Genomic DNA, 16,452 nt, shown 5'->3' with positions numbered 1-16,452 from the left:
AATTGTAGAGTTAATAGTGCAGAATAATGCTCAGGCACAAGCAATTCTCTGCAACTGCATCCCAGCATCGATTTGCAGCTGACAAGATGTTGTATGTTGTACATTGCATTACAAAATAAACCCTAGCAAAGGTAACCCACTAATCCCAAACCAAGCACACTTCAACTGCAGTGCCATGAAATGAATCTTTAAAGGAAGGGATGTGGCTCCTGGCTTTGACATGGATTTCCTATGAAATCATTAACAGGATTAGGTCAATCATTTATTAAAGTAGGATAATAATCTGCCTCAGATGATGACTGAGCTGCTTTTGTTTTACATGAATGAAGTATTCCATTCATGAACTTCTTCCTGCTGAAGTTCAGGGAAGTTATTTTTCTAATATAGGCAGCTGCCCTCATCAAAAATCTTTCACATGTCTCTCAGAAATCAAGGAAATTCCCACATGTCTTTTTTGAAAATGCACATTCTTAATCATAATTACTGGGAAATCTCGTCCACAATATTAAGTTTATATTGGAAAAGGAAAGAAGACTATATCTGAAGAGTCAGTCACAGAATTAAACACCCAGCTTTCTGTCTTTTGGCCATGAAGAGAAAACAGACTTCACTATAAAAACAGCATTCAGTGGTAAAACAGTTTCCTTCAAGACAGGAGTTTTACTGCAGGGTCTCAATATCTAGCGACCATATCTGGCCTGATCACCAACAACCTCATCCAAAACCACATGAACAATGCAAATCTTTTTGGTAAAAACTTGATCCAAAAACTTTCCATGGATAGGCTCTGCATAACTATTCTGGATCCCCTTTCCAGAATAGTTGAATTTGAGTGTAATTACTGTCCTAGCTGATGAGACTGCTTGTATTACAAACCCCTCAAGTTTCTAGAATATTTAAATGCTATACTGCTTTTCCCCTTAAACACTGTACGAGTTGAGTTTCTTAAGTGGGTTCCTCTTCCCCTTCCCTAAATTTCAGCTTCATGCCCTCAAAGGTTAAAGCTAAGCCTGCTCAACTTCCCTTCATGGGAACTTATTAAAGAACCAGGATCAAGACAAAAATATTTGTATAGCTACTTTTAAATCTATGAGTTGATGTTAGTGCTTAAGATAATTTAATAAATGACTTCACACTTGAATAACTGGCTATGCAGAGATGCACTGAAGTTGGAAAATAAAACCACAGATCACACGTTCCCATGCTTAGGTGACACTGCCACTGAAAGGTGAGAGTGGATAGCTCTACAGTCCTTTAATCTTACAGGTCAACTCCAAATGACTGACACTTTATGTGAGTTCCTGTTTGCTTGTGGGCGTTTTCCTATACACTCTGTGCTATCAGAATTAGAGGATTAAAACCCATTTAAAGTCAGCTGCATTCTAAGACAAAAGACTTGCAAAGACAATTCATTATGTTGTTCCTATCTGAAATTCACTGGTGTTGGGTTAGCAGAGAGAAGAGCTGCTCAGATGACAGATTTCAGTATCACAGTGGTGCTAACATTCATTTCCCATGCGGCCTAAGGAGGTGCATTTGCAGCTTATTTCACCTCTTAGGAGGAAGATGAAATGCAGAAACCCATCATAAAAGCAGTACAGAAACTCACTTGTAGCCTAAACAAGAGAGATGGAACATCACTGACCTCCCAGTTTCCTCCCACCTATCCCACTCTCAGTACACTGAGAAGAAATACCAGGAGCTAGGGTCATGTATTTAAGCTAAAGATTCTGATTTTGGGGTCATGAAGAGAAACTGGCATAGGTAAACCCCTAGCCTTGCCAAAGGTCAGCCTTGACCCATATGCTAGAAAGAACACCTGCTTACTGACCAGAAATGTGCTACTTTTACAGACACCTGTGCACAACAAATAAATACTGCTGGCAGTTCTGCCCCCCCACTAGAGAACACTCAGAACAATTACAGCTTCTTTGCAGTGAGGCCCTGTTTAGTACTAATAATCTCATTTTTTTGTTGCTTTTCACAGAATAAAGCGTATTTTCTTCTGCACCCCACCACCACCAAGTGCTGGCCATGCAGAATGAGATGCATAGTAGGGAACTGCTGTTTTGAGAGAGCAGAACATCTGTTCAGTTTGATACTTCTCTATCCTACCCCTCTAACCAAGCATTTTGGGGCTTTTCTGCTATAACTGATCATCCAGAAGCCCATGGTAGTGTTCTTAAACTTTCTACAGAAAAGAGCCTCTTCAGTAGATGAACACCAAGCCATTATTTGATTCAGGACTTGACTTTGACTCCTACGTTAGGTGCATTGTTATGTAAATACAGAATACATTCAGACAGCACTTGTATTACAGAATGCTGAAAATGCCTGCAAAGAGAAAATTAAAGCATAGTGTTAAAAAGGGTATGTAGGCTCCTAGCTAATTTAATTTGCATAGAAGCACATAAGGGATCTCAGGAATCCCAAGATAGCTCTTTTTTCTTCTATTTTGCTGCTTAAGGCTAGGATGCCAAGAGCAGGCTGGATATAAAACCACCAAGCACACGTCAATAGCAAAGCATTCTGTAAAAGGGACACGTAACTAACACAAGAGCTAAACTGGAAGAAAATATTTTGCTAAGTACAAAACAGAGACCTGCTACAAACATAATGTAAGCCCTCAAAATTGAGAAGGTGCAGCTCCCAGCAAGGCAGCCAAGGTTCCCAAAAAAAGATGTGGATCTGCCCAGGTCCAAACTTGAGGCCAGTTCTGGAAGAGAACAGGTTTGGCAATGGTGCTTGGTTTGGGCACGTGTCATCATGGTGAGGCAGCAGCCTTAAAAATCCACTCTGAAGGCTCAGCAACACAGTGAAGCATCACCACAAAACCTCTGTGATGGACTGAGTCAGGCAGCACCTGAGACTGACTTCCAGTACTGACTGCAGCAGAAATCTCTGCTCACAGGTGAGAACCAGCACTTTCTAGACAGTTACAGCAACTCTGCCAGCCTGGGAGGCAAAAACAGCCACCAGCAAGGGTTCAAGCAGCTGCAGCAACTCAGCAGGTGCTCAACATTTCTGTGCATTAGAGGCACAAAGGCACACTCCAAGAGCAGTGAAAAATGTTTGACTGTGAAGCTTGTGCAGAAATGACAGACTACTAGAAGTCTAAGGACATCTCCACAATGCAGGGTCTTCATATGACTCAGACAGAAGATCAACCAGAATTATCAAACTTAATTATTTCAAAACACCAGTGCTTTTCTCACTGGCAAATTAAAAAAAAAAAACCCCACAGCTGACCTTATTCACAACTTTTCTAGGGGTAAACCCAAACTTTGGGAGCATCAGTAAAATGACAAATAAGTATGTCATCTCTAACTTCATGCCTTTTTTCTTTTGTAAATAGCTGATAATGCAACAGTAATTTTTTTAACAGCTAAGACCACTAGCATGAAACTTACCTCCATTTGCTTAGCGCCAGAAAAAATATTCCTGAATTCAAGCCTGTCAGCTATTTTTAAGGTTCTACAGTATTTCCCTTTCAATACTCATCCTGTACACATACAAAAAAGCACGTGCTTTTGTGTATCAATCTGAAATTGAATTCCCCCTCTCCCCTGCCAAAAAGAAGTGAGGCCTGAATTAAGTTTAGTCACATCTTGTCTGGGAAAACTTAAATTTTTATCCTGTAACAATAAATCATACAGTCTGTTTCCTGCTCAGGCTTACAAGTACAGATATTTTATCAGGAGGAAATACTCTGGAATATTCTGAGGTGCCTGCCCATCGTGCTCAAGGACTTCTGTGCAGAATTTCAGTTGAGCTACCATTACTGATAACATTACCCTGGGGAATGGTAACTGGTGGACAACAATCATGGGCAAGTAAGGTACCAGGGCAGCAATTTTTTTCTTAGGGGCTGGAGTGGGGATGGAGACCCTGCTCTGCATTTAGCTTGCACCCACTGCACTTCTTTGGGTGACTTGGACCATTAAGTCATGCATTTGGGACTATTTTAAGAGTGCATTTTTACAAAAAAAAAAAACCCTTAAGTAGCTAGTAGGGCTTTCCAGGGCATCTATGTGTGCTTTTAAACATTTATCCCTGTCTATCTACAACCAGTCCACTTGAACTTTACATTCTTTATTATAAATGAACTGCACTTTCTCCTAGTCACTTTTTATCCAACTATTGGCCATTATCACATGCAGTAAGAATATTGAGCACAATCCTTCAACTAGGCAGAACTTCAAATTCCCAAAGGCACAGTCAGTCAGGACCAGAATGACAAAATTCCCCCAGTGAAATGAACCCTGCCAGACTAAGGCTCTCAGTGTAGGGCCTGCTGCTCTGATCTGGTATGAAGGAAATGTTTCCTCATGGAGGAACCTGGCTGCACTGTCAGGCTGTGCAGGGACACTTCCAAAGCACACTGCTGGGAACTAAAACTATTCATTACTGCAGCACCATGGAAAAAATCTTGGGAAGAGCTCAATTGACCAAGCTGGTGGAAGGAAAACCGTAAGCTAAGCTTCCAAAAGCAAATGTGTTACAAAAGCAATTTTCTGTGAACTTATTCACTGTCACTCATCTTCAGCTTGTATTAATTGTATATTAGAAATACTTAACACCTTTAAGTAGCTGCAAGCCTATATATATGTAAAATTCCCATCATTCTAGCCCCTGCTGCATTAACATCAATAGCAAGGCTGCTTGTACCTCAAGCTCCTGCATGCTGTAATGCAATTTTCTAAGTACCTGTGATACAATATGAAAGAGCTCCTACAGAGACTAACTAAACCATGTCTCAGGGAGTTTAAAAGAAATTAATTCAGAACTGTTCCTACAATATAGTGCTCACCACAGGCTGTTAAATGTGCTTGCACACTTTACAAATGCAATGCCATTACAAACCAGTAGCTATTCAACTGCATAAGCATAATTTAGAGATAGCAAGAATACCAGATTTCTTCTGCAGTAACTACAATATTAAAAAGTCTGTCAGGGGATTAATTTGAGATTTATTTTTTAGATCAAATCAGTTACATTTCCTTACTAGGGAATCTCCCCCCCAGTCCCCTTGCTACCCCATCTAAAAAGGTCAGTACAACTATGGCACTGAAAGAACACCTCTGAACTGTGCAGTGACAGCTTCTTGCCAAGGCCTCCTGGGACCTCCTCATCATCTGAAAGATGAACCGCAAGCACACATTGCAAGATACAGCATCCACCAATACCTGAGATTCACAATTCTTACACTGAATATACTCCTGCATCTGCCCATAAAAACACACAAAGACAGTACTGTGATGGGTAGGTAGGCATGGAGAAAAGGCAGGCCAATACTGGGATCAAGACAACAAAAATGAAGAGGAAATCCAGCTCTATCTTCCCACTCCTCTACACACAGCACCAAGGCATGTTTTTGCACTCAGACTGAAGCTGCAGATAATAAAATCCATTTCACTGAAATTCTAAATATATTTTACAGACATTATTTTTCTAAGTACCCATACACTTTTAGGTAGCCTGAGTAAATTACCTGTAGACAATTTGCACTGATAAGCTCACCCACTGCTATTCCTACTCTATGATTTAAAAAGAACATTATGCTGTGTGACCTTATAATCTAAACATATATACACACACATGAACACAGATGCATATGCATAGTCTGAGAGATTCCTCAGGAATCCACAGGCATAGAACCTATAGTAAGTCTGCATTTAAACATAAAAATTAAAATAATCAAAATCCTAAATTAAGAGTTTGATGTTTAAATGCAGCTCCACTGAACACAATGAAGTTAGCTAACATGCTAACTTCATATCTGTTTTATCTGCAGGACAGCACATATACAACTACACACCTGCCACCCCATTTTTGCAAATCTAAATTTCAAACTGAGAGTTCATTTTCATTTTGTTTAAACAGTAAAAACTGTGTTTGAAAACCCATACTTTGAGGGTGAACAACAGCTAAAGGAAATTGACTTTGTTGCAGTCTGGACATAGAAAATACTATAAATTGAACTAGGCAGTATTTTAGTCCAAATGCAAGACCTGAAATGTATTTTAAGCAATGTATTCATTCTCACAAAAACCAATACAGAAGTATCAGATTGTTTATAGCAAGAATGCACAGTCATCTCTTGTTCTAGTTTCACGCACCGGTTATTTCTGACTCTCTATTTCAAGCGCTAATGCAAACCATAAAGAGCTGGACTGAGTATCTTGTCCTCATTAGAACCTCCAAGTTTCATCCAGATATATTACAGGAATCGAAGGAGGTAAGATACTTGATCCTCCATCACAATATTAAACTTTCCAAATTAGCTGATTTAGAGGAACAGTTTGAATTAAGGATAAAAACGATGTAATTTAAACATATGTACAAGCCGCTTTGCTGAAACTCAGAGCCAGGGTGAAAGATGAGTAAAATTAGCACACATCCTCAGCATACTAACTCTTCTCCTTTTGGAGCATGTCAGAGATGTTAAAGCTCTGAAAGCCTTGAGCCCAGCAATCTACAAGAGCACTGGGTACAGCACCTGCCAACAGATCAGCACTGAGTGCTCACTGGAACTGGTGCAATTTAAGATTAATGCACAGCCCCTGTCACACGGCTTGTCCAATCTGCTTTTAAGGGAACAGAGACAGCCCAGCTGTTTGCACTTCAGATTAACAGTGAGGTCTTGTCTCAACATGCAACAGGACCCCACTCTAGAAAAGTTATTACTGAAAACTGTGCACAAACTCAATTAAAAAAGAACACCTTTCTACTTATCTGCCTATCCTCAAAATGTAACATTTATGATGTTCCAATGAACCCTGGAAATGCTCCCATGCTTTTGTATTATATTTGTCATTACCAAACCAGCTAAACCCCACCACAGATGAGATTCAAATCACTTATTAGAAATAATAGAATAATAAAAAAATCTATAGAAATAATAGAATAATTTCTAATTAGAAATTAGATTATTTAATTAAAAATTAAGATTTCCTCATGTGTAGTTAACTACATGTACATAATGTGCACAAAGCAAATGCTACCTGTGCAACGTTATACAGTTAGGGACCAATGGATTTCTTCTCACTTTTGAATTGCTTTATGTAAGAAACAAACAAACAAAGTCACAGGATGTTAGGTACACATGTCATTGGAGAAATCCAAAACTGTCACTGGATATGGAGCACCCATCTTTCTGAAGCCACTGGTGAGAAAAATCAAGAATAAAACAAGGAGGAAACCCAATGCACTCTTGTAAATGAAGACCACTGGTACCAAGAGGACACAGGAATGCCATGGGGAAGGACTTGCTTCCACAGAGCTTCCAGCTAAGAAAAGTCACTGGATTTCATCCCAGCTATGACTCAAAGCCTTCCCACAGTCTGTAAAGACATTCTGCAGCAGTCACACATTATTTTACGTAGTAGCACTAGCAGAGAAGGTTTAACAGCAAGTGTTCTCTCAACCATCATGTTTCTCAAAATCTGAATAGAGATCAGGAAACTCTTCCAGTTGGCAGCTGGAAGAGATATAGAAAAGAATCAAAAAATTACAATTACAGTTTCCCTCTCCCAGGCAGATGGAGAACTAATCCATAACAAATACAGCATACACAAGAAACCTGTTTTTACTTCTGGTTCTTTCAGGTTCTGACATTAGAAGCCCAAGTTTGTGCCTGACCTGACACTCAGATTCCCCCCTCAAAATATCAAAGAATCAACAAACGACTTCAACAGAAGAAAGCACACAAAAAGTTTTCACTGTCCATTACATTTGCAAGTGAGACTTCAGAAGTGTTGTGAACAAGAGCACATAGCTAACGTGACTAACAGGGAGATATTTCTGTTGCCCCACATGGAAAGAATACAACAGAACAGGAAGTAGTTTGTGTTTATTCATGTGTAAATAACAACACACTACAGAAGAGGGTTCAGAGTAATCTCTTCGTTAGGGAGCACTTCCACTTCAAAAATGTCCTAAAACTTCCCCGTAGTATGTTTTAATGATCAAATACAGCAAATAGAATTATGAGGAAACCCACTAGTGTTGTACTGCATGCATCTTCCCAAACTACAAATGTCAGTATGTGGGCAATTTTCTGATATTACACAGCTTGTAGGACCAGGGGAACTATGCAAGATGTAGACACACCTGTATTGACACTTGGAGCAGAAGAGACAGGAAAAAGGTGCATTCACTTTCTAGTGCAAGTCTACAATAATCACACAGACAGAACAACATTTATTAACAGGAATGGAACAAGTCCACACATGAATAAGAAAAGATCATAAATAATACAGTTGTAAAAAGATTGAAAATCTCAGACTGAGGCAGTCAAGACTGTGCAGTATGGGTATTTGTACAGAGCACCTGTACAGCAGTTTCTCAAAGCAGGAGCTTACCATGAGAAATGTGGCTGGCTAGTGGGGTGGGCATGGATTATCATGGGGATGCCTTCCATTAGGAAGTTCACTAAGATCAGCTGGTGATACACACAATATATCCAGTTGAAAGTACCACTAAACAGAATCTCAGGCAAGAAACCTATTCTACTTTGACTTCTGATCACTCCAAGTTCATCCTGACAGAAGTCAGTTCCCATTTTTCCCCAAGCAGAATAATTCTGGTGATAGGTACAACATTCTCCTTTCTGAATTCATACCCAGACTAAAGTAAAACAGGGGAAGAAAATGCTTTGAAGAAACACAGACATTTTAAACAAAAACAATCATTTTTCTAAATGGTTTTATTTACATTTTTCATATACAAGTACGTTAAATGATACATTCTGACTAGTATCCACACCAGTGTGAATTACATGGATTAAAGATACTGATGTATTGCATATGATGAAATGCAAAACAATCAACCCTAAGCTGTGGTCCCACCCCCTGCATGTTAGATGCCTCACACAGCATCTGTTTGTTACCAAGACATTTAAAATTCAAAATGTCCATATGAAATAAAAGTTATCTAAACAAATGTATCTGGTTGCATTTCTTTAGGACAAGCAATAACACAGGAGTCTTGCAAAATTCTCAAGACAAAAAATACATATTAACAGCCAAACCTTTTACATGTACGTTACCAGCTTTGTATTTATTGTTTCTAGACTTGGGCTACTTGTCACAACTGTTTTCTGGATATGATTTTTATGTCTTTAATTATAGCAACCTTTCAACCCCTATTAACAATGTTCAAAGTGACCAGGATATAATGCTGTACCACTCAATAAAAAAGGTAAAAGCTGTGGTGTGAACTGGCCTGAAGCATTCAAGACAATTACAGAGGAAAGTTTCCATTCAGAGTAACTGGAACTAAAATTTCCTTAGATCGTTAAAAAAAATGTTGAAAGTATGTGAATACAGTTTAATAGATGTGCCTAAGAGGGTTTTCAACCTGGTGATTTCTCAAAGGAAACTAGCAGAGAAAAAAAAAAGGCAACTTCAAAAGCTTGCTTCAGAACTACTGAAGTATTTACAAGACTGGTAAAGTAAATGTTCTTTCATGAGCATGAAAAGCATGATCAGGTCTTTTTGAATCTAAAAGATGGTTCAATCAGTCAAAGTGACAAAGAAAATAGCAACAGACAGCTGGGCCTATGGGATCATAGGGTATTAAACTGGATTTATTTTCACATTTCTGTAGCACCTTTTAGGCAGGTGCCAAAAGCACTTTAATCACTAAAGCAGCCTCACAACAACCCTGTGAGGTAGGTAGGTAGGTATCTGTTAAATAACAGGTTAAATAACTTACCCAGGGAGACACAGCACATCAGCAGAGCAGGCTAGAGTCCAGACCGTGTGATCTATGGATTTAATATTATGGCACAGTGGGGCTGAGACTTAGACCCTCCTTTATACAACTGCCATGTCAACAGAGTCAAGTTTCTGACAGGAGGTTTTTATGAGAAAGGTATCAGAAGAAAAGTGTACTTTAAGTAACTAGAGAAAGTAAGAGTTTGGGAAGAATAGCACTACTGTTCCACTTCCTAAATTTTAAGAGATGCAGAATAGCAAGTTACCTATTTTACTTGCTTAAATACTTATCAAATCCAAAACTCTACTTAGATGTTCAAATATTATGACCCAAAACCAGCTGTGTGCTGGGAGTTGTTTCATCCACTTATATAATTTCTAAGTCCTGCAATTCTTCTTTGAAGGTCAGAAGAAATAAGAACCAGTGCAAGAATCCAAACTTTTTTCATCAATTTCAACTTTAATCGTGTAATTCCCATTAACAAACTGTCAAAGCATACTCTTCCTAACTAATCTTCATGTTCTACTGACTACTTAACCAGTCACAATGCAGAGAGCAGAGCATATAAATCAGTGCTTGGCACACAAACTGCTAAATGTGAAGTATTTGGTTACTTCAGCATGCTCTGTGTACCAGTTGTGGTGAGCTGGATGATACACTGAGTGCTGAGCACTGCTCTCCACTATATTCCACTAGGGGAACACAGTCATACACAAAAGGCACAACAGTCAGCAAGCTGAACAAACACAGTCAGAAAACCAAGAGGTAATCACAGCAGCAAAGCCTGCACTTACAAGTTATACATTACAGAAAGAACTGGCACATGCAGTTTCTGTTTAGATAGTTTATCAACAATTTCTACTGAAGACTGGAAGTGACTAAAGAGAACGTATTTGTTAAGTCAGACAAAGGGGAATTTAAAGACTTCTAACAACTTTGAGAGTACAGCTGTTAAAGGGCTAATTTCTTTTCCATAAGGCCCTTTTCATAACCCTCACCCTGGCTCATCTTCCAATACACAACTAAGGAACATTTTTCAGCTCTGATTTATGTCTTGCAGAGGGCAAAATTCTCTAGTGAAAGACAACCTGCCAGAAAAGAACCCCCATTTCCCTCCCCGTTTCTGTCTTTCTGGGATGCAAAGAGAAAACATTGTCATGTTAAAGAGTAAAATACTTTTTTGACATCAGAGGAAATGCAGGTAACAGACAACTAAAGATTTTACAATTTTCAGATTTCAATAATGAGGTAGCAAAAGTAAATTGAAAGCTGTGCTGGAGATCTACCACGGGTTTATTTTACTAAGTCATGACTAGAAAGTTATATACTTCTAAACAGTCCAAGAAAAATTTTCTAGCAGGAGGAGACTACTAAAATTGCCAAGGAAAAAAAAGCTTTTGGAAAATACTTTCCTTATATTCCTTGCACGTCTAAAGGCTGCAGTAAAAAGAAGCCTGAACAGAATTCCTCTACTCAGCCTTCAAAAATTAACTGAAGTCTTTAATTTAACCACAGGGTTTAAAGAACATTTGATAAAGCATTTTGACTTGAACTCACCCAGATGGACTGCACAAATGATATGCAACTGAAAACAACACTGACAACGGTGTCCAATTGTGTGAGCATATCTTTTTTTACAGAGGAATTTGGAAATAAGTTATTTCAACTTATAGCTATGTATGCTTACATATTCTTTAAAAAACCAGAGAAAAGCATATTGCTTCGTTTGTAAATTACTATCAGTTGTAACATATCACTGTAACCAGGAAAGTTGAAAATTAAGTCATAACTGGGATTTTAAAAATTTGGCTGTTATGATAAAAGATAAATTTCTGAAAATTACCTTCTTACATTCCTTTCAAATATAACCCTCTTCAGGTGTAGCCTCTACTGGAAATCTGCAGCTCCTATTTTTCCATTGTTTTGAACAAGAGAACTATATATTCTATTTCTCTAATATTTGAAGTGTATTAATAAGCAGACACACAAGAACGAGTGATGGTTATGACAATTCTTTCCCTCCCAGATTTACCTCGTGTTCCCTAGTACCCGTAACTGCTGAGGTGCTGATCTGCTCTCCTTGAAGGAACAGGCAAAAAATTCTGCCCTAGACTGTTCCAAGTTGGCCACTGTTAAGGTTTCTAAATACTCTTAGATTATAAATTAGGGGAGGTGATGTCTGTCAGTTCATCTCTGAACGTGGTTTAAGACAGGGAGCTTTACACTGACAACAGGACTTTCTGCTGAAGGATGCACAGTGTAGTACTGGCTTTCTGAAATGGCCTTACTCAACCCTTAAATTTGAGGCATGAGAAAGGTAAAGGTTTTAAAAAAGCACAGAAATCAGGCAATTTAATGAAATTATGAAATAAGATTAGATTCTAAAATCTAGAACCTGCAGCAAAAAGTTCAGGGTACAAGAGGCTAATGGATTTGGCTGCAGGGTCCAAAAAGGAAAAAGATGTATTTGTATGTTAGTCCATTTGCAATCTCCCAAACATGAATAAACAAACATTCTAACTACTGCTACAAACAAGATAGTGAAAACTCTATATATTTAATTTGGTAGCATTCAATTTAGGTGGCACTGTAGCATCTTACTATAAACTACAATATAAAAATTTCTGCTCAATTCCCATGCTCCCAATTTTCCTTATCTTCAAAATTTACTGCCAGACATTTCTGGATAAGAAAATTAATGTAAAATAAGATATGATAACTTGAAATGAAATTTCACAGCAAATGGAAGAAAAAGAGAGCTCATTTCTGATCTACAGAATACAGGTCCCCACCCCTGAAGTTTAGCATATATAAAATCTGTCTCAAGGAAAATGTGCAGCCAGAAGATGCCCACAGAAACCATGTGTATTAGTATTAAATACCAGCTACAGAAAGGAATCAAACCAAAATGAACACCACCACCCCCCTCCATGATTATACAGGGAATTTCATGGCATGTCATTAGAGACAGTTCACTGACCAATAATCCATTTAGTGATAAGTCTTACCCAGTTATGGAAACAATCACAATTTGTTGGGATTTTTAAAAGCTAATGAGTTGGGCTAATGCATTTTCATTCCAGAAATTAGCTTCCATCCCCACACCCTCCCTGCAAACACTGTTCACAGAAACATTCAATTCCCTATGAAAGCAAAAAAAAAAAAAAAAAAAAAAAAAAAAGAACCAAATATTCAGAGAAAGTCACTTAAATAAGTTTGTATGTGTAAATAAAAAAAAAATCCTCTAAGTAAATGACACGGGAGGCAATAAATTGACACGACAAGCAAATAAAAGGCTAAAGCACTCCAATACCATTGAAACAGTTTTAATGTTGTTGCAATTCCATAATGCAACAATCATCAACTCATGAAAGACCCAATACTTTAGAATTCATTTTAATAATTTCCTTTGTACCTATTTTACAAAATAAAGGCAAGGCATATTTAAAATCCCCTTTCCCCTAGATATTATGTGCCTATCTTATTCATGCTTATAAAAATAGAAACTTAAAATCCTATGAAATGTTATGTAAGAAAAAATGTAAAAATATTAACCTCTGCTTCAATGTACAGTTTCCAGAATCTGCCAGAACTGGGGAACTGGGCAACAAGGCGTTCATAGGTCTTCCGTGCTTTGTCTATAGGCTGATTCTAAAAATCGAAAATCAAAACAGCATTTACAGTATTATGATTTATGTAAATGAATATGCTGATTTTACTCCAGAACGAAATAGTGTGAGTGGACCATAGATAAGGAAATGTAATCCTATATCACTAAACCTGTGCCTCTCGAATGAGAATGCTCCAAGCGTCAAGGTCATATGGATTTTCTTCTAGTTTCTTTTCAGCTTTCTTCACTTTTTCTGGGACATATTCAGCAGTCTAGAAAAATTAAAAAGAAGACATAAGAGATCACAAGCAGAGTTTGAAAAGTTCTGTCCCACCTACACAGTCAAGCAAAAGATAACATTTCAACAGTGTAACAATCCACAGGTCAGCTTTTAAAATGCAGTTTCTAAACTGGAATTCAGCTGGAAAACAAGTTGTCCCCGGAAGATAATGCACACTTAGCACAAGTTCTACATGTTATGGACATCAACCAAGATGTTACACTAAACCAACTCAAAGTCTCTAAAACATGAAAACAAATTTGAGTTTGCTGGAATATTTACTGCACTATGAATTTTAAGCATTTTTACCAACCTGAAACTTTAAGATGTAAAAAGTAAGTTCAGCCCAGTATTTCTATTACAGAGCTCAGGCAAACAAATCCAGTTTATCCAGGAGTCATTCTGGACTTGGAGAACAGAAGGTATTTGGTATCACAGGTTTAACAAAAAAACCAGGAGATGGTATTTAGCAGAAACAGATACACACTATCCAAGCACAATTTCTTTGCTCACTTTCTCATCTCTCAAGCCTACAGATGCCTTCCTGTAGTTTTGGCACTAACATCACCTTTTTTTAAAAACACTCAGACATTCCTATTGAAGTTTAAAAGTTTTTTTTCAGGCTACAAGCTGTACCAAATTGACTGCAAACTTTTTAACACAGTTACTTTCAAACACTTTTGGAAATAACTTGCTTTATGATTTTCAGGGTTTTTTTTTCTAGATCTAACATTGTTAACACAAGTAGAATAAGAAATTACAGCGTGAAGATCACATACAGACACCCTTAAAATACATGCTTGTTACAACCCTAAATGAAGTTTATTTGTTAAGCCTGAAATATTGTCCTGACCTGTACTCCAAACTACTAACTTTGAAAACCTGGCTCATTTTTAGGCAGGTAACAGCAATAGAAAAACCACACCAACTAAATGCTTGCCTTTGTGAGATGTAACAATAGTAACGCTGAAATTATTACTGTAAGACCTTGCTGGTGAAATTTTATAATTTCATTACATAACTAAGAATATTCATCTCTCATGTACCATGTAGCGTGACTGATTTATAGAAAAAAAAAAATCTAAAACTTGCAGAAAATTCTAAAAAAACTCCCAAATCCTGTCATCTGCCAAAAGACTATTTCAGGGAATTTGTTTTAATTCTTAATATTGGGTCTCGGTCGCAGAATCCCAGCATGGGGCAGGCTGGAAGGGATCACACTGGGTCACCTGGTTCAAGCTCCCTGTGCCAGCAGGTCAGTGCATCCTCCTGAAGCTGAAAAAGACAAACAGCACAGAGAGAACCAACACTCCTCTCTTTCAATGGTCTCATCACTCTTTAGAATGGAAGCAGAAGGTAACTACACTAGTTCTGAATATTTATCAGCATTACCAGTTTTTGTGTCAGTCATATAAGAGGATATAATTCAAAGCATATCCCTTTGAATATATTACTTAATAAAACTACTTATAAAATGGGAAAAGGTTCAAAAATACTGCAGAACCATTAAATGGACATATCTGATATTGCAGATATGCAATAAAGGAAAAAGAAAAAAATCAGTAGGCTGGGCTTTATAGGAGTCTAAAGACTTTTACTCCTTTTGATTCACTTCTCAAGCAATTCAAGCAATTCTTAACACTAATGCAAAGCAGCAGAGCTTGGAGGGCAAATATCAAACCCCACATTAAACTATTATAAAATTAATTTGATTTAAAAAATCAAAGTAGTACTAAGCTGTCAACTCTGAAGTAGTAAATTTATAAACTACCATATGAATAGCTTTACATCCCTAAGTCCATCAAAATTTTGATTCTGTAGTAGTTCAACTGATACAGGCTTACGACATGAAACAGTATAAAATGATCTAGTGGCTTTATTTCTTCCCAACTGACATGCATAAACATTATTCAGCTTCCAGAAGCAGCACTGAAGCTGAAATCTCTGAATTTTAAAACTATTTCTGTAAGCTACCCCCACAGATCACCCAAAACTGAAATGCTGCTTATTCAATAAAGCATTAATTCAAATACATCAACATCAGAGGGAAGCACTGCTTCTGACTATAACCAACCAAGCCAGTGGAATTTACTTGTCTCAAATAAATTATTCTGGATTCATGAGACACAAGGGTCTGGCAGGTGTCCCATTAACGTCTGCTACAACAAAAAGGACCCCACCCTACAAAAGCACAAGGTCCTGCCCTCTAAGTACTGACTTTTAAAATATTAAATAGAATGGGCCACTGAAGCACCTTTCAACTATTATATCAGTAGTTAAGTTGTATTTCCTCAAATCTTTCCAGGTGACACAAAAATATGCATTTCACTGCAGTGGCAGCTGAGTTAAGACTTCCAGGAATTTCATTCACCTATGCAGATACAGGATCATAAACTAAAACTCAGAAAGGCAGAAACAGCTCAGGAAAAAATAAATGGGGATAAGATGCACAACCACAGCAATCCTAAATTAATTTTATTTGATACACGAATCAAACTGTGCAAGAAGCACAATTATTTTACTGGAAAATAAAAAGGACTGACTTTTTAAGTTGGCAAATAATTGTTCAGCAGCAGATAAAGTTCTCCATTCAGTTATACAAGACCAGCTATAGGCACCCTCCAGAATGGAAAATAACTCTATGATGATCAGTTTGGAACTGGACTGCCTGGACTTGCTTGTACCTTAGGTGACATAAGTGACAAGTCCCTCTCCTGCCCCGTCCACCTCCAGCACTGATCAAAGCCACCCACATCTCAGGGACACACTGCACTGCAGGCAAATCCATGGCCTGGTTCTACCTGAGCACCAATAAGGCCTCATTGCATCTTCCCAAATAATC

At 37.9% G+C, this 16,452-nt stretch overlaps 1 protein-coding gene across 1 annotated transcript in view; it reads right to left on the bottom strand.

Annotated features, from left to right (window-relative positions):
* The window catches only part of CSTF3 (cleavage stimulation factor subunit 3), a 47,717-nt gene that overhangs the window by 25,240 nt on the left and 6,025 nt on the right, over window positions 1-16,452 (bottom strand). The window contains exons 2-3 of the mRNA XM_036384466.2: window positions 13,501-13,602; window positions 13,276-13,371 (exon numbers count right to left, since the gene is read on the bottom strand). Of these exons, the coding sequence (XP_036240359.1) occupies window positions 13,276-13,371; window positions 13,501-13,602 (198 nt within the window). The remainder of the gene's footprint in view (window positions 1-13,275; window positions 13,372-13,500; window positions 13,603-16,452) is intronic.

This window comes from Molothrus ater, chromosome 6 (genome assembly GCF_012460135.2).
Source record: "Molothrus ater isolate BHLD 08-10-18 breed brown headed cowbird chromosome 6, BPBGC_Mater_1.1, whole genome shotgun sequence".
NCBI lineage: Eukaryota > Metazoa > Chordata > Aves > Passeriformes > Icteridae > Molothrus > Molothrus ater.
This window is presented reverse-complemented; position numbering and strand designations above follow the sequence as displayed.